General features: G+C 37.2%; 1 protein-coding gene across 4 annotated transcripts in view; it reads right to left on the bottom strand.

The window, feature by feature from the left end:
• Nucleotides 1-117: 117 nt before the first annotated feature.
• LOC133633931 (uncharacterized) overlaps nt 118-20,288 on the bottom strand; it is an 88,816-nt gene continuing 68,645 nt past the window's right edge. For 3 of the 4 annotated variants that reach the window (XM_062026760.1, XM_062026759.1, XM_062026758.1), the window contains 2 exons: nt 8,655-9,887; nt 118-628 (listed from right to left, as the gene is read on the bottom strand). In XM_062026760.1, coding sequence (XP_061882744.1) covers nt 369-628; nt 8,655-9,887 — 1,493 coding nt within the window. In that variant the 3' untranslated portion in view covers nt 118-368. The remainder of the gene's footprint in view (nt 629-8,654; nt 9,888-20,288) is intronic. The other variant, XM_062026761.1, reaches the window with a different exon arrangement.

The raw sequence follows: 20,288 nt of genomic DNA, 5'->3' as shown, positions 1-20,288 counted from the left end.
TGTAAAGTACATGTATTGCAAAGTCCAATTTAAACAACGCTACTTTTAGATACAAAAAAAAAACATGCAAAAATGTGAACATTGTGATATCACAATAAAAGACAAAAAGCGTTTGGTTTTTAAAGACAGGCTTTAAATAATGTTTATTTTACATTTTAAGATGCAAACAAAAATTAAACATTTATAATTTCAATAGCCAACACTTTTCTAAACATGAAATACATAAAACAAAGAATCTGGAAATATATAAAAGTATTGTGCACAAGCTGCCACCCAATCAAAAGCTGTACAGAATATGAAACTTAAACCTGAATGGAGAGAACACTCACATTGACAACCAGTCACAACATAGAAAACGACCACTGTGCCTAATCCACTGTCACGTTAAAATCAGCTTCCTCCTCTTCACTTAAGTCAGGGGGATCCGGTCTGATCGTATACTCACATGGCCAGATGGGGGTCGCTTTTTCCGGGGAGGAAGTTACGTCTACCTCAATGTCTTCTTCTCTGGCGCAGTCTGCGCTCTTCATGTGTGCGGCAAAGTTCTGAACAGTTATGTCGGGCTCTGAGGGCATTGTGTTCTGCCGGTGAGCTTCATTGTCAGTGGGGGAGGAACCTTGGTTGTTGCCTGTGTTACGTAAAACATACTCAGGTAAACAAGCAATACAAATAAAGTCAGCTGCATTGACAAGTAAACAAAGTTTGTGACGCTGTGACTGTTTTGCTTCTGTAATAAAACTCACATGATTGATCACAAGCTTTTTATTTTTCCATATCTAACATATTGTGTTGAAGTTTGGGGAAATGTTTATAAAACAAACATAGACCCAATAATTAAACTAAAAAAAAAAGGGTCATTAGAATAATACACAAAGCGTGCTACTATGAACCTACCAATCCATTATTCACAAGTTGTAATGTGTTTCAGATAGTTTTTAAAAACAATGGAAATTGTGTTTCGAGTAAAGAACAACAGCCTTCCAGATTGTATGCTTAGGTTATTTAAATTAGGAGGAGAAAACTATAATTTACGGGGATATTGATTTTTGAAATATGTAAAGTAAGAACAAGTATAAAATACAAATGTATTTCAGTTTTAGGAGTTAAATGGTGGAACAAGCTCAGTGATGAGTTGAAGACATGTAGTTCTTTGTTAAGGTTTAAGAAAGCCTTGAAAGGTGAAATAATGGAAAATTATAAAATATAGCAACGATTACTTTCATCCCATTGATTTTTTGAACGTTGATGTTCCAGGCAATCTAATTTTCAGTGAATGTATAGGATAGGCAAATATAAGCCTTGGCTTCAGCCTATTCCTTTTTCGGTCATTATTTTTCTTTTTGTGTGTGTATGTGTATGATTGTTAATATGTATAATCTGTGCTGTTAAATTGATCACACACAGTGGTTGATTATATGACCGAAATAAACTCATTTCATTTCATAAGTATCATTATCAAGTATTAGGACAAGGCTAAACATTAGATTTCTTGTTTAAAATAATAAATGATAAATGATAAATGGGTTATACTTGTATAGCGCTTTTCTACCTTCAAGGTACTCAAAGCACTTTGACAGTATTTCCACATTTACCCATTCACACACACATTCACACACTGATGGCGGGAGCTGCCATGCAAGGCGCTAACCAGCAGCCATCAGAGGCAAAGGGTGAAGTGTCTTGCCCAAGGACACAACGGACGTGACTAGGAAGGTAGAAGGTGGGAATTGAACCCCAGTAACCAGCAACACTCCGATTGCTGGCACAGCCACTCTACCAACTTCGCCACGCCGAACTGCAATTTTTTAAACAGTGCATATCATCTAAAATCTCCATGTAAAATAAGAAGACATACAGCTTTCTCTTTTATGCATTCTACATCGTAAATAAACGATGTAGTATGACTTCCATCTAGCCAATGAAAGTCATTTATTCTGCCTATAAAACCCTTTACAAACATTAAAAAAAACGCCAACAATAATTTATTTACAGTACATGTTTTAACCAAGTATTAACTATTGTAACTATTTTTAGTAAGACAGTCCCTTGATCACATAGGTAACATAGCTACTGCAGCTATTGACATACTGAGCTGCTGCATCGACTCTGAGTTGGTAAATTTATGCTGGATTATTAATCATGCCTTGCACTTGTGTAGTAGAAGGTTGTGGCTATAAGACGAGAAATTGGTCAACTTTGAAATTCATCTTAAAACCAAAGACATCGCTAGGAGGACGCGAGAAGATGCTTGTTTGCTACAAGCATTTTTTATCACAGGAACACGAGTCTTGTGCTGAAAGATATAAACCTCCTCCAGTCGACTCATTGTAAGTGACTGTTTTGTAATTTCTTGTTCAGTACTTAGCAATACTGATACATGGTGGTTTAGTGTTTTGGATCTGTTCAGCACCTAAGCTTCTAAAACTTGTAGCTCATCCTCTGTATATTGAAGCTAAAAATATAAGGTTCTGGATCATCATTTGTCCAAAAGTAGTCATTGTTGGCTCTCATGAAGTCTGCAATGATTAGTTGTTGAAGGAAATGGCAAATGTATGATGCTCTCTGCCAAAAATGCTTGAAATTACAAAAATATGGTAAATAATACATTAGAACAGGAATGTGCTTGTTACTACATTATATTCATATGTACAACCTGTGTATAGAACATCAAACCTTTTTGGAGGTATTTAAAGGGCTTTTTAGGTGGAATAGCTCTAATCCCCACTTCTTGCTAAAAAAAAAAAAAAAAAAGTTTAAAAATAAATAAATAACTAGACTTATTTTACATTATACAATATCCTCAATTGGCTGTATAAATGTGGCACTGTTCATCTTCAAATAAACACACTTTTTGTAAACAAGTATTTGTGCAGCTTTTGACATGACATACATAACTATGTCATTATGTTTATTACTGTAACACCTTGAACTTAAAGCACTTTGGAAAGCCCCTCTCTCACAATAAAAACAAACTTATAATTTGGCCTGGGTGATATAGCCTAAAAATAAAATCACCAAAAATTTGGTTGACAAATTTTTCCGATTTTCTTTTCCTCTACTTTTTATAGAAACCAATGAATACAAATGACAGAGATATTTCAAAACAAGTTTTTCTTTTGTTTGATCAAAAACTGGTAGTTTGAAATGACACTGTATAAACATTTTGAGTAATGTTGTTCTTTTTAGACAATGCAGATATAAATTATACTTTTTATGAAATCATTTTTAAAAAAAAAAACTAAATTAAGAGCTTCTTCTGGAAGACAATACTTCTCTTATACAAATTACTTTTGTTCACAAAATTTTAATATTGCACATTGTATGCAAATAAATAAAGTAAAACATTGAGAGGACTATAGTTTTAGTAAGTGGATAAATGCAGCTTTTTCCATTCTAAGTACACCACATCTTGGCGAAGGGCAAAGCTACTGCTTTAGTGATCGTTCTGTGCATTGTGCTTCTTTCTCATCATACCCCTTGTGTAAATGATTCCACCACAGTAAGCGGTCTTGGTCACCTCGTAAAGAGTTGCATTTACTGCACTCGGCGGGAGGCTTCAGTTTCAGATACAGATACGTTTGTTGTGCTCTTGCATTTTTAAAACAAACTTTACAGCGTGCAGTCATTTGTTCCACGCGTGTTGCCGCAAATCTAAACTACTGACAACACTTTTATTTTCTTTGGAACACATGTCTCGCTCTCGTTAGCCGTGTTTTGCTAGGTGTGTGAATCTCTGCAAAGGAGGCAAGTAGGAGGGTTGAAGCTACGAAAGCCTCTGGGAGCAAAACATATGTCGGAGCAAGAGGAGAAACAAACATTGTTTATTGCCCAGGCCTATGATAATTACTAAATTTTCACTAGTGGCATATGTTTGAATTAAAGAAACAAATAAAGGAAGGAGGAATTTCATTTTTAGAATATCTAACAAAACAAATACTATCCAATTTCACCACTTGCCCAAATTAAATAATTCGAATTAAAGAAATCGAATAAAGTAAAATAAATATAAATTGGGAAGTCTGTGTAGGCTCAAATCTGGGAAAAATGAGCATGCTACTGAGGTAGAACGTTCCAACTTTCTTTATGTAATAGGCTTACTGTAAGTATAGTATTTTTGTTCAGCATATTAATCAAAACATGTCATTTATTAGTGCATAATGTCACCTTTGAAGAACCTCTAACAATGAAAAAAAAAAAACAGTTTTTACAATCAGCCTAAATTTTAGCCAAAGAAACAAATATACATCATAAATTGTGTCCGTGACACACATTTTGTCATTCCCTCTTCTACTCCCCCCCAGTTTATCCTCCAGCCGCGACGCAGAGATGTGAATTGGGACGAGGTAGCCTTCACAATACTTCTTGGTTGTGTTACGTGTTTATTTCCCCACAGTGAAAGAGAAAGCAAGAGAGAGACAGATGGAGAGCTTTGTCGATGCAGAGCAGACATGGCTTCAAGTAGAGGTGGGAATCTTTGGGCACCTCACAGTCCGATCACGATCCAGAAGCTTCGATTCAATTTTAAATCGATTATTTATGCATCTTTACTTATATCGTTGGTATTATTCAATTGTATGTTGTTAATATATTGTATATTAATATTCTATATTAGACATGTATTATATTTAATTATTAAAACTATGTATAAAAGGCTCCTTTGGTTACTGCATCATTTCCGTTTTTTGGATGTTAGTGCACGCACGCACACACACATATATATATATACATATATATACATATATATATATATATATATATATATATATATATATACACACATATACACATATATATATATACGGCTGTCAAAGTTAACACGATAACGCGTTGACTATAAATATCAATAACGGCACACATTTTTTAACTGGCGATTAAGGCGAACACTTCCTTTATGACCCTCCTGCCATGCCGTAGCGGGGGAACTTGGCTCCAGTTCACTTGCTACTGATAAGCCACAAGCGAGCAGAAATGGACAAAAGAAAGTCTACCTTATGTAAATATCAGGTTCAAAGCAAGTTGTTCTCCCGAGAAGAAAGGACTATTTTTCGCCGTGAAAAGAGGAGACATTCCTGCAGCCTGCTGTGCGCGTTGAAAGAGGTGGGTGGTTCTTCACTTCCGAGTTCAGATTACGATTAAGGTGCAGTGATGACATAACATTTAGGTTGTTACTGTGACTGATTTAGTAACAACCGTCATCGTGTCATTGCTGGTTTATGAGCAGACGAGCATGTTCGTCAGCCCACAATCACAAAGTACTTACAAGCAGACACAGTGTGTAAACAAAAAAGGGAGAATGGACGCATTTTGGCTTAAAAACTAACGATAAAGGTGAAGCTATAACACTGAAACGCACTCAGGAAAAGGGTGCTTTAAATCATGGCTAGCTAGCTAGCGGCTAAAGACCACCCACAGTCTGCAGTGTTTTAGCTACTTCTAAAGCACTAATCCTCGCCTTCATGGCGACAAATAAAGTAAGTTTCTTACAAGTATCATCCCTATAGAACGAGGAATAGCTAAACATGCTTACGCCTTACGCCCGAATGCAGCTGAGATAGGCTCCAGCACCCCCCGCGACCCCGAAAGGGACAAGCGGTAGAAAATTGATGGATGGATGGATATACACACACACACACACACACACACACACACACACACACACACACACACACACACACACACACACACACGGTCAAAAGTTTACACACACACACACACACACACACACACACACACACACACACACACACACACACGGTCAAAAGTTTACATACACACACACACACACACACACACGGTCAAAAGTTTACATACACTTGTAAAGAACATAATGTCATGGCTGTCTTGAGTTTCCAATAATTTCTTCAACTTTTATTTTTTAGTGATAGAGTGATTGGAGCACAGACTTGTTTGTCACAATAAACATTCATGAAGTTTGGTTCTTTTATGGATTTATTATGGGTCTACTGAAAATGTGACCAAATCTGCTGGGTCAAAAGTACACATAGAGCAATGTTAATATTTGGTTACATTTCCCTTGGCAAGTTTCACTGCAATAAGGCACTTTTGGTAGCCATCCACAAGCTTCGGACAAGCTTCTGGTTGGATTTTTGACCACTCCTCTTGGTGCAGTTCAGCTAAATTTGTTGGTTTTCTGACATGGATTTGTTTCTTCAGCATTGTCCACATGTTCTCAATGGGGTTTAAGTTAGGACTTTGGGAAGGCCATTCCAAAACCTTTATTCTAGCCTGATTTAGCCATTCCTTTACCACTTTTGACATGTGTTTGGGGTCATTGTGCTGTTGGAACACCCGACTGCGCCCAAGACCCAACCTCCGGGCTGAGGATTTTAGGTTGTCCTGAAGAATTTGGAGGTAATCCTCCTTTTTCATTGTCCCATTTACTCTCTGTAAAGCACCAGTTCCATTGGCAGCAAAAGAGGCTCACTACCACCACCATGCTTGACGGTAGGAATGGTTTTCCTGGGATTAAAGGCCTCACCATTTCTCCTCCAAACATATTGCTGGGTATTGTGGCCAAACAGCTCAATTTTTGGTTCATCTGACCACAGAACTTTCCTCCAGAAGGTCTTATCTTTGTCCATGTAATCAGCAGCAAACTTTAGGCAAGCTTAAGGTGTTGCTTCTGGAGCAAAGGCTTCCTTCTTGCATGGTAGCCTGGACTCGTGGCGGTGCAAAACACGCTTCAATGTGGACACTGACACTTGTGTTCCAGCAACTTCCAATTCACTGCAGACCTGCTTTTTGGTGGTTCTCGGTTGATTCTTGATCAGCCTGACCAATTTTCTCTAAGCAGTAGGTGATAGCTTGCGTTTTTTTCCTGATCGTGGCAGTGACAAAACTGTGCCATGCACTTTATATTTACGACCAATTGTCTGCACAGTTGCTCTTGGGACCTTAAGCTGCTTCGAAATGGCTCCAAGTGACTTTCCTGACTTGTTCAAGTCAATGATTCGTTTTTTCAGATCTGTGCTGAGTTCCTTTGACTTTCCCATTGTCGCATTTGTAACCGAGTCTAATGACTGCATCTCATGAGCCCTATTTAAATGGGCTCAGAGAAGTCAACAGGTGTCGTCAATCATAATCACTCACATAAAGTTAAGAGGCTATGCCATGAAGCTAATTTAATTTGATTTTAACTTTTCTACATCACCAAAATTGATCATGTATGTTGCTGTATGTATACTTTTGACCCAGCAGATTTAGTCACATTTCCAGTAGACCCATGTTTAATTCATAAAAGAACCAAACTTCATGAATGTTTTTTTGTGACAAACAAGTATGTGCTCCGATCACTATCACAAAAAAATAAGAGTTGTAGAAATGATTGGAAACTCATGACAGCCATGACATTATGTCCTTCACAAGTGTATGTACACTTTTGACCACGACTGTACACACACACACACACACACACACACACACACACACACACACACACACACACACACACACACACACACACACACACACACACACACACACACACACACACACACACACACGTTTATGTCCTTGTTAATAATCGTTCATGTTCTAATTGTAATGCATCGTAAAATCTATCATTTTTCCCATCTCAAGCAGATTCACAACTGGTTCATAACTTTATAGTCTTTATTTTACATTTGTATCGATCCCGGAACCCGTTTATCAATGCACTCACTTGTTTGGATATCAGATTCATATCGGTTATTTGTTAGACCCCTACTAAACATGTTCCACACCAAGTGATTAAAGCGATACATTTATTTTCTCTAAATCTTTTTTTGTTTTTAGGGAATATGTCCAAAGTCCATGCAGATGGACTTTGAGGGCAAAAACATTACCTTTAAAAGTGTAATAAATTGGTTGTTTTAGCTTTTGTTTAGTTATTGTGTACTATTGATTTTGTTTTGCATATGTTTTATATGCAATAAAATAATCTAAGGAACTACTTAAAATATTCTGTTGATATTTTTAAACTGTCAATAGCACTCATCAAAAGTCAATGGAACAATTTACAGCTAATACATGTGATTTGCATTGGTTTTTGGTATCGGCTGATGTCACTCATGGACGATTGGTAGCATATATCCCTCCCAATACAATTTCACCTAGTAGGGATCTGCTTTTGTTATCAGCACTGAAAAGCATTTATCGGCATTGGCCGATCACATACTTGTTTACGGTAATTGACAGATACTGATTAGTGGTCAATGTGATCGGCATACTCCTAACAGGTGAACTCTGAAATTGAAAAGAAACCACCAACAAATGTCCACTGCAGGGGATGCTGGTTAGCAGGGTGTAAAATATGTTACGTGAAGCAAGCAGACACACGCTCAAAGCAGTGTCCTTATATTTTTTGTTCAACTTGTCCATGAGCTTTTACCTTTTCAAAGTTAAACATTTTTGTTATTTATATTCAGAACCTTTTTTTTAATTTTTTTTATTTTTTACAGGTATGCAACACAAACAATACTTATCTCTGTGTTACACCATCAAATTGAAGTGTATTACTGTAGCCAGATCTTAATAATGTAGTTGTAATCTCATTTTTACACCTAAAATGTTTTTTAAACAGTTTTAGTATTTCAGTTTGAACCAATGACCTAATGGGCGAACATAAGGAAATGTACAACAAAAACATCTCCTACCTTGTTGGTCCATCTCAGGCTTTAGATTATAGTCAGCAGCCTCAACACTCGTCTTCTCAGCACTTCCAATCTTCTCCAGGAGGACCTTTCTCTTCACTCCCTTTCTGTTCTCCTGCTGACATTTTCTCTTTGTTTTGCTCTTGTCCAGCTCCATCTTTGCCAATTCTTTCTTCTTGTTTTCACACTTTGAAATTAATTGAGAGGCGGGTTTTATTTTGGCCGATCTCCCACGGTTTGGCTTTATTAAAGGGGCTTGTTTGGATGCAACAGGAGGAGGGCATGCCGCGGGTTTTGGATCCTTGGCTTTCTTTGTCCTTTTGCAGCTTAGTGGCTTGCCAGTTGTTTTTCTGACCCCCTTATTAGTGATGCCAGTTTGACTTGCATTTGATATTTGTGAACATTTGGTTCTTGCCTCCAAAAGTGCTTTTGAGGGGCCACTGGATCTATTTCTTTCTTTTGCTAAGATATTGTTCCTTGACAAACTAACTGAACAGACGCTCATGCATTTCTGACTTTTTATTCCTTCAGTGACTGAACGAGCGGCGACTGGTGGGTCATCAGCACACTCCTTCCTCGTCTTAGAAGCTACAGGACTCTCCTTTGTGACACTTTGTTCCTGTTCTAAAGTTCTCTTCATCCTGTGAGGGTAAGACTTTCGTTCAGCAGCAGTTTGGCGCACTCGATTTGTAGTACACGGTCTACTTTGCTTATGGTCCAGGATTTGCATTGGCCAGTCCGTCTGACTAAGATTACATGAAGGCGGTCTTTTATCTTCCACGTCACTGAGAGGAAAACATAGTAATGCAGATTGCTCTGGGAGCCAGGGGTTTCTACATTGAGACAACTGCTGCTTGATGTTATCGACAGGCTTGTCCACTGCTAATGAGGTGATTGGCTCTAGCGGAGAGAGACACCTAGGAAGTCGTAGATAGTCTAAACAAGGCAAGGATAGTTCGTCATTTGGATTTGACACTTGAGTAGATAACAACTGTGCAGGCTTCTCCTGCAAAGGTGGGTTGTATCGATTCTGTGTCGTGTGACTGATTCCTGAGACTAAAGCTGGGTCTACGGTTGTCGTGTATGAAAACAAACTGCTTTGACTTCTAGAGACTGATGGATAAGGGTCACTAGGTATTCTCACAGTTGAGAGCATCTGTGCAAATAGTTGCTGACGGATCATCTGGTTGCCAGGATCAACACGTGGCACACTTTTACAGTTGAGCAGGTCTTGAGCTAGAAATACAATACATGTACAGTATGTCACAAGCCAGGGTTTGGAGAGTGGGGAACTGTAAACAATTAGCATTGGCAAGGCTTGACATTAATTTGGTACTAAGTGTAAATATCTTTATATCTTTAAGTCATTTAATTATTGAGAACACTCAATCTAATCTAAACAGAACCTTTTCACATTATGTTTAACCACTTTCATGTTCACCACTAATATTTTAATGAAGATAATATTGTTTCCAACACAACTGTCTGCTTCTCCGCAGGCCATTAAGATACAGTAATAGAAGCCGTCACAACTTTTGTTGTAAAGGATTTACGCAAACAATTGCTGGCTTCAAGTGGCTTGTTCAAGTGCATGAATGTTATGACCATGCAACTAGGGCTGCAACAACTAATCGATTGAATCGATTCAAATCGATTATAAAAATAGTTGGCAATTAATTTAGTTATCGATTCGTTGGATCTATGCTATGCGCATGCGCTGCGGCCACGTCTAATGAGGGGCAGTAAGCCAGCCAATGATGTGTTATGTGCAGCTCACGTGACGATGCCGTCTCCTTTGCTTGGAAACATTCGAAAAATGGCGGAGGAAAACAGTACCGATAGTTCAGCGGAGAAACATCTGGAGGTTAATGCTTCAATTAAGAAAAGTCTACGACCTAAGTCGTCAAAAGTGTGGGAACATTTTACTTTAAAAGACTTCAAAGAAGACAGTTTCCTGCAAAATGTGCAGCATGGACCTCGCATGGCACGGAAGTACAACATTACTTCGGGAGCACCTGAAGAGGAAACATGTTGGAGCCATGGAAGAAGGGAAGAACTCACGGTACGTAACTTTTTAAGTCCATTGTCAGGGTACATTGATCCCTTGTGTCCGTCTTTGTGTGTTTTTTAATCTTTTGTTGACGAGGATATTTTTTTAAGGAAGCGCAGCAGCAACTGTTGTGTATTAACTTTCAGAGTGTTAGGAACTTTTTGGAGAGTGCGACGACTTAATTTTCTGTGTTGTTTTGAGTCGCAACAAGCATTCATGAGTTCAGCACGCCAGCTCTTTTTTGTGACTAACGTTAACGTTATCCTTTGTTGCAACGCGGGGCTGATAATATGTCTTCGGCACATTTGACTCCGTTTTGAGAGAGAAAACGCACGGTTACCAATTTCGAAATAAACGTAACGGACAGAAATATCTCAGGTTCGTTTCATAATGGATCAATGTAGCCGGGCCAAATAAAGCTATATACATCTATTTAGATTTGAGTGACGCTTTAGTATAACTAAACGTTATGAAGGTGCTGGAATTTTTCATACAATTATTCAGAGGCAGCCTAAAATGAATCCTTTATTATTCATAACAGAAACGTGTACAATATCTGATCCAGTTCTGTTAAATTACATTTCTGTGTTATTATTGGTGTATGCTGCATCCACCAATGTCCATTTATTTCATTTAGCTTTTTTTTTTTAATTGTGGTGGCGCATTCAGACAGACAGACAGACAGACAGACAGACAGACAGACAGACAGACAGACAGATAGATACTGTAGATAGATATATAGTACTTTATTGATTCCTTCAAGAGAGTTCCCTCAGGAAAATTTAAATTCCAGCAGCAGTGTACAGAATTGAAATCGAATTTAAAAAGTAAATAATGGGGGGTGTAAATGGAAATAAAATAGAAAATATTACAATAAGAATAAAAATAAAAAGCAACAATAAGAATAAAAATAACATTAAAAATAAGAATATAACAAGAGAAACTAGGGAGTAATGTTATGAAAAAAATGTGCCTTTTACGTCAGAAATTATTATATAAATACCACACTGGTAAACTTATATGCACCCAATGATGATAAACCTTCTTTCTTTGGGGACATGGAGCTCAAATTGGCAGAATTTGTTGATTCTGATATTATTATGGGTGGAGATCTACATTTAACAATAAATCCAAATATTGATACAACTGGTAAGATTGTTAAACCCAAGAAATCAGTTGTTGCTCTTCTGATATTAATGCAAACTCTTAACCTAATAGATATTTGGAGAACCTTAAATCCATATGAGAAGGATTTCACTTTTTATTCAAACAGACATCAGTAATTTTCAAGAATTGATATGTTCTTTGTTCCTAAGGCAATTGTAGAAAACGTGCAGGCTAAAATTCACCCAATAATTATTTCTGATCATAGTCCAATTCAAATCGACGTAAGCTTTCCTCCAGTCACTTCCCAATTCAAACAATGGTAAATTAATATTTCTTTATTAGAAAGTGAGGAAAATAAATTACAAATTAAATAATTTATTTCAGATTTTATTTAAAAAAAAATCAGGATTCTGTTTCTGACATCTCCACAATATGGGAAGCACGTAAGTGTTGTGTAAGAGGAGAACTTATTAGGATTGCAAGCTTTAAGAATAAAAAACAACGTGCTGATGAAAATGAATTATTGAATGGAATCAAACAATTACAGGACACATTGTCCAAACAATATAATCAGGAAACGTGGATCAAACTTTGCAAACAAAGAATGGAATATGATAATATAATAAAGCAGAAGGTTGAATATAAAATTAATAGGGCAAAATTAAAGTTTCATGAATACGGCGAACAAGCTGGAAAGCTCCTTGCGTTAAGATTAAAGAAGCAGATGACTAGAAATCATATATCTAATATTAAACTTTCAGATGGTAGTATTTTTGTTGATCCCAAGCAAATCAATGAAACGTTTAGAACATTTTATACAAATCTATATAAGCATGAGAAAGATTGTAGCATAGAAGCTATGCAGTCATATGTAAATGCAATACAACTCTCATACTTATCAGAGCATGACAAAAAATCACTGGAGGAACCTATACAATTAATGGAAATTCAAAAAGCTATAAATTCATTTGCAAAAAATAAATCTCCTGGCCCTGATGGCTACAATACAGAATTTTATCAAATATTCAGTGACGATTTGTCTCCTCTATTATTACAAATGTACCAATCTTCATTTAATAAACAATTGTTTTTTACAACCTTTAATTTTTCTCATATCTCATTGATATATAAAAAGGATAAAGACCCATTGATTTGCAGTAATTATCATCCTTTATCCCTAGCCAATATGGACAATAAAATCCTGGCAAAAATCTTAGCCACACGATTATCAAATGTAATAGGAAAATTAATTCATACTGACCAAACTGGCTTCACGGAAGGTCGACAATCTTCAGACAATACAAGAAATTGTTTAATGTTATCTATTATGCGAGAAGTCTCCCTTATCCCACAGCAGTATTACTGTTGATGCGGAGAAGGCATTCGACTGCATAAACTGGTCATTTATGTTTTGCACATTACGTAAATTTGGATTTGGAGATAATTTTATACAATGGATTAAGATGCTTTATACAAGGCCCATGGCATCAGTCAAAACAAATAATCATATTTCATAACCTTTTTCGTTAAAAAGAGGAGTAAAACAGGGATGTCCTGCATCTGGATTATTATTTAATTTGGTTATTGAACCCTTAGCTGCAAAAATAAGAAGTGAAAATAATATTCATGGTATAAAAATTGGCTCTCAGTAAGCTATCGATGTATTGTGACGACATAATTCTCTACCTGTTGACTCCTCTCTTCACTATATCAATAATGTCATCACGGAATATGGCGGTTTATCAGGGTATAAAGTAAATTGGGACAAATGTGAAATATTACCACTTAATAAACACTGCAATAAATCACAAGTTCAGAACTCCAAAATTAAATGGAAAGAGGCAGAAATCATATAGCTAGGACTGTATATTACACCAAACCTTTATAGAAGCAGAGATCTAAATCTTAAACATTTAAAAAATAAGATAGAATCCAAAATGGAACGCTGGTCACGTCTCCAAATATCACTTTGGGGTCGGGTAAACATAGTAAAAATGAGTATACTGCCAGCAGTTAATTATATACTGAAAATGATGCCTGTCCTAATTAATAAAAGTTGGTTTGAGAAAATACAAACAATGATATCACATTTTATATGGTGTGGAAAGAAGGCCAGATGCTCATACTTAAGATTGTCTTGTACACAAGATAGAGGACTACAATTACCAAACTTCTTACATTATTATACTGTATCTCCTTCGGTTGTGAACAAACAAGCCACTTATTCCATTCTTCTGCAGATAAGGACTGGATCAACATAGAAAAAAAAAATGCTAATGAATTTGGACATTGATGTGGGGAGTTTATATTATATTAAAAAAATACCTAATGAATTGAGGCAGAGCCCAATAGAAATAAATAATGATAAATGGGTTATATTTGTATAGCGCTTTTCTACCTTTAAGGTACTCAAAGCGCTTTGACAGTATTTCCACATTCACCCATTCACACACTGATGGAGGGAGCTGCCATGCAAGCACCCATCAGGAGCAAGGGTGAAGTGTCTTGCCCAAGGACACAACGGACGTGACTAGGATGGTAGAAGGTGGGGATTGAACCCCAGTAACCAGCAACCCTCCGATTGCTGGCACGGCCACTCTACCAACTTCGCCACCTTTAACATTCTAAAACTGTGTCAGAAAATACTTGGAATCAACCCAATTACATTTGTAAATCAACCGCTTTAGTACAATCCATTGGCGTTGTTAGGCCTATTTTAGGGGGGCTCAAGCCCCCCTAAAATGTTCTTAAGCCCCCCTAAATAATTTGGTGTTAAAAAAAAAAAAAAAAAAATCACATTTTTTTTTTTTTTTTTTTTACAAATACATGCCGACATATTCATTATAAAGTGGCCCGGATATGAGTTTAAATAAATAATCATATAACCTGTCACTATTCAATCAGTTTCCCCTCACTTCATAGTGTAAGGTAGAGAGCCCCTTTTGTGTGTCGCTATCCAATCCATTCCACTTGTTCATATAGAAAATGCCCACATCACTCAAAATCCAGTCCGCATTTTATCTGTGACCTTGCTTGCGGTCCTTGGACTTGTTCATATAGAAAATGCCCACATCACTCAAAATCCAGTCCGCATTTTCTCTGCGGCCTTGCTTGCGGTCCTTGGACTTGTTCATATAGAAAATACCCACATCACTCAAAATCCAGTCCGCATTTTCTCTGCGACCTTGCTTGCGGTCCTGCAGATGTACGAAGCACATTAGCACACAGCACTGCAGAACAAGAACCTTGTGTCTGCAATTGTAAATAATTTTGTTTTTAAGTTTTGTGTTTCTTTTAGAATCTATATAAAGTAATATGCATTAGCCTATTGTTAAAATAATGAAAAAAACATCATTAAATATATTTGTTTTATTGTATTGTTACATTAATAGCTGTTGTATTATTATAGGATGGCTTGTTAAACATTTCATAGGATTTTCAGAGGGAGGAAAAACCAAGACATTTAATATAAAATGTAAAATGAATAAATATATAAAAAGAAAAAAAATTGTTAAAAGCCATCGTCCCGGGGAGCATTTAATTTCTTCCCGTGCATTTTTTTTTACCGTCCCCGGGATGACGGGACTACGTTAATCTCAAACCCTGGAAGTTACATTTTATTGTTTGCATTATTTGTTTCAGCATTGCACTTTGAAGATGGTCCCTCAGCTCTTTGACAGAGCTTTGGCTCTTTTTCAGATCAGCAGACGGACTCTAAGTCTTTCTTATTTACAGTATATATAAAGGTTTCTCATTTCTATTCAGACTTCCATATATATATTTAATTTCCTTAACGGCTTGCCATAATATATATATATATATATATATATATATATATATATATATATATATATATATATATATATATATATATACACAAGCCAAATTATCCCGATCCAGATATTGCTTTAATTCAAGTAATTAAGTAATATTTCCAGGGCTTGAATTTACAACCATTTTAGTCACATATGTGTCCAAAATGTAATCTGTGCAACTTCAAAATATTTGGGAACAAACAATTATAGTATTGTGAGCTAAAGTTGTGGCATTAGCCTCTATGTTGTGAATGAATAACAGAGGCTAATGCCATGACTTTCATTGTGTTTCAGTGTATCTTGAAGGATCATGCAAGTAATTGTTTCTTGTTGATGCTGTAAACAAAATGTCACTGTGCAAACCCATGTTTGTTGTTGTACTGAACACAGATTGAAAATAAACCGATTTAAATAATAATAATAACAATGATTAATTTCTAAGTCTCTGTTAGCCGTTTGTGAAGTTTTGTGCTCGTGCGCTACGTTCGCTCGCATCCTGTGCATCTCCTGGGGGCTAAGCCCCCCCTGTCCTTAAAAGCTAGTGACGCCCCTGGTACAATCCTAATATCATAATTAATACAAATCTGGTTAAATGGACAACATGGAAAGACAGAGATATTACTAAACCTCATCATATTATTAATACAAACTATTTTAAACCGTTCAATGATTTAGTTGATCAATATAATGTACCCAGAAATCATTTTTTAAATTGTATCTCTTTAAAACACGCTGTAAATAAATGCATATCCTCTGAAAGTATGTCTTTAAATAGCCATGAACTGGAAGATGCACTTTTTAATCAAGATACAATTAAGAAATTAATTAAACTAGTTTATGGAATAATACATGAACACTAGACTAGACGTCCTTTTTATTGTCATTCAAATTTGAACTTTACAGCACAGATAAGAACGAAATTTTGTTACATAAGCTCATGGTAGTGCAGGATAAAAAAGCATACTAGAAATGCAAATGATGCATGTGTTTGGAAATGGATGATCGACTTAAACATTTTAGATGAGAGACATATCATATCAATATTTGGAAAAGTGTCAATAAGCCCTTTAGAAGCATTAAAGATAAGCTGACTCAATTTAAGATCTTGAATAGATTGTATTTTACATCTTCTCAGCTGTTTAAAATTGGTGTAGTAGATACCAAGTTATGTATGAAGTGTCGGGCAGCCGAGGCAACTCTTGTTCATTTATTGTGGGAATGTCAGAGAATAAAAGAGTTATGGTTGAAAACAACAAAAGAAGCAATCATATTCCTTAATATAAACATCCCAATGACACTGCAAACTTGTATTCTTGGGGATCTCCATCAATTTAGTAACGTGTCATCAAAGAGTAAAAATGCTTTTCTTTCAATATGCATTATAACAAAAAGGGTAATATTAAAAAAATGGATAGATGTTGATAGTCCAACACATTCTGACTGGTATACACAAGCTATGAAGATGATATCAGTAGAAAAAACTGCATTTAGTTTAGATAATAATGAGTCATATATTGGAATATGGGGTCCATTATTTAAATTTGTTTTAACTATTAAATGAACCAAAAATATGACTTATTTTATCTTTGTGGAAAATATTGGACACAGTGTGTTGTCAAGCTTATGAGATGCGATGCAAGTGTAAGCCACTGTGTTGTTGTTTTTTGTTTTTTTATTAATGTCTGTAATGATTATGTCAATGAGGGATTTTTAATCACTGCTATGTTGAAATTGTTACTAATATTGATACTGTTGATAATATTCATTTTTGTTTCACTACTTTTAAGATTGTTCTGTGTCATGTTTGTGTGTCCTCTCAATTGCTCTGTTTATTGCTATTCTGAATGTTGCTGTGTCGGGTTTTGGAATTGGATTGCATTATTATTGTATTGTTGTGTATTATTTTGTTAGATTGATTAATAAAAAAAATAAAAAATGAATAATAAATAAATCAACTAGGTATGTATTGAGTTACATTTAAATGATGCTACTATGTACGTTCATTATATGGTTTCTCTCATTTCAGAAAGAAACAAGCCAACATTAGCGACTTCGTACAAAGGAAGGTCTGCACACCACAGCAAGCGGCTGCACTGACTGATGGTATCCTGAATATGTTGGTAACTGACATAAGGCCACTATCAATGGTGGATGATGACGGTTTCAGACAAATGATTCACATCCTCAACCCTGGTTACACTCTTCCGTCGAGGACCCATTTTACCAAACTGATGGAGAGGAAGTACGAGCAGACATTCCAAGCAGTGAAGACTGACATTAAAGCCACCCCGAGCAAAATTGCTCTCACTACTGATGTGTGGACAAGTGTTGCCACGGAAGCCTACCTTGGCATTACATGCCATTACATTGGAGACGAATGGAACATGAAGTCAATCTGCCTTACGACCATGCCACTAGAGCAGGGCTGGCCAACCCGCGGCTCGCGAGCCTTATGCGCGCGCGCGCGCGCGCGTGCGTGCGTGTGCATGAGGAAGGGATGGGGTGATGTTCATGTGTGCCCATGTGTAGGATGTGGCTCTTTGCAGTAACACAGTAAAAAAAAGTGGCTCTTAGTCTCTGACTGGTTGGCCACCCCTGCACTAGAGGAAAGCCATTCAGCATCCAACATTGCAGAATGGTTGGAAGAGGTAGTAGCCAGGTTTGAAATTCCCCCAAGCCAAATTATTGCTATTGTGCATGACAATGGTGCCAATATAGTGGCTGCAGCAAAACTTCTTGAGGAGAAGCATGGGTAGTCTTCAGTCCGCTGCGCTGGGCACACCTTGCAGCTAGTGATCAATTCTTCACTGAAGCACTCAAACATTGTAAAAGCAGTTGGGGCTGCAAGATGTCTTGTGGAACATTTCAGAAAAAGTGAGGTAGCCTGCAACAAACAGACAAAAACAGCAACAAATGGGAACAACCCAGCACAAGCTTGTTCAAGATTTAAGCACTCGATGGAACAGCACATTTTATATGATTAGCCGACTGCTTGAGCAAAGGTGGCCTGTAACTGCCACGGTGTCCGACTCGACTGTTACACAGAGAGGCAAACGGTACCTTGACTTAAAAGCCAACCAGTGGAACCTACTTGAAGAGCTTTCCAAAGCCCTTAAACCCTTTGAATATGCCACTGTGTTTATGAGTGGGGAAAAATACACGACAATCTCCGCAGTACCTCCACTCGTGAAGTCCACCTAGACAGTTGTCTTCGAGTCAGCAGCAGTGCAGGCTTTCCAAGTCACTGCTACAGAGCAGCTTCAACAGCGATGGAAGAAGGAAACTACCTTCTCTGACACAGCACCGAACACGGTGATCCTCTCCTCCGCCCTAGACCCGAGATTCCGAAAACTAACATTTCTGACGCCTGAGCAGGTCTAAGGTGCAAGCCAAAGTGCAAACAGAGGCATTCGAAGTGAGAAGGGATCAGCAGCAGCAGTATGATGGTGTCCATGAGCAAAACAGTGTCACCTCCACCATTACTGTGGCTGCTCCTGCACCTACAACTCCTCTTTCTTTACTTGACTCACTTCTTGATTCTGATACCAGCAGTGAAGAAGAACATAGAGAGGGGGAAGGTGAGGATCCCAATAGCCTAGTGAGGAACAAGGTCCTCACATACTTTGGAGAGAAGCCCCTTCCCAAGGAAGAAAATTCATTACATTGGTGGAAGGCTAATGACAATAGATATCCCACCTTGGCCAGGTTAGCAAAGTCCTACTTGTGCATTCCTGACACCTCAACACCATCTGAGCGCCTCTTCTCTGCAGCAGGCAACATCGCTTCCAAGAATGAATGAATGAATGATCTTTATTGTCATTGTGCATGTACAGGTACAACGAAATTTAGATTGCTTCCCTGAGGTACTTTGCATTTTTTTTTAAAAAAAGAAGAAACCACACAATATACAAAAACAACACAATATGAAATATACAATGTGGCCTAAGACCACTCTAGGAGGCAATGTAAAAGAAAACGAGACAGTAAAAAGTATAAAGTGACTAGAGAGGAGTAATGCTGAATCCCAGTGTGCTAAGGGGGTGGGAGTCAGCATTTCCTACCTCCTAAGCTGTGCAAGCTTTTTATTGTGGATTAATTGTGTGAATAAATATGATAAATATTGTTCAGTTGGCATGTAATCGCTGATTGCACAGTCCCGGATCGTGATTGACCGGTGGCTTCCTCATGTTGCACGTGAGGGAGTTTTTTTTTTTTTTTACAATTTAGCTGCGTTTAGTGCAGTTATGGCCCGGGGGTAGAAACTGTTCCTGAGTCTATTTGTGCGGGTTCGCATGGTTCTGAAACGTCTGCCGGAAGGCAGCCGATCGAAGTGGCTGTTGCCGGGGTGGGACGGATCCATATTCAATTCTACCTCCCTGGCCTGTTGTTAAAGAGCCATTTGGCAAAGCCTGTGAAACACTTGGTTTGTGTTATGTTTTTCTTTGTTATTTAATCTGTTCTTCAGCTAAATCACCTCCCGTATTTAAACTGAAGACTTGAATAGGTTATTATTATTAATGTTTGACAATGATTGGAAAGGCCTCCTATGTGAACATTTTCAAAACAAAAATGTGTTTTTCTTAACTGTTAACGTTCAGCTACAAACAGGAGTGCACTTTATACATTTTATTATTTTTTTGGTTATTTATTTTATGATGTTTGGCT

This window comes from Entelurus aequoreus, linkage group LG18, assembly GCF_033978785.1.
Source record: "Entelurus aequoreus isolate RoL-2023_Sb linkage group LG18, RoL_Eaeq_v1.1, whole genome shotgun sequence".
NCBI lineage: Eukaryota > Metazoa > Chordata > Actinopteri > Syngnathiformes > Syngnathidae > Entelurus > Entelurus aequoreus.
This window is presented reverse-complemented; position numbering and strand designations above follow the sequence as displayed.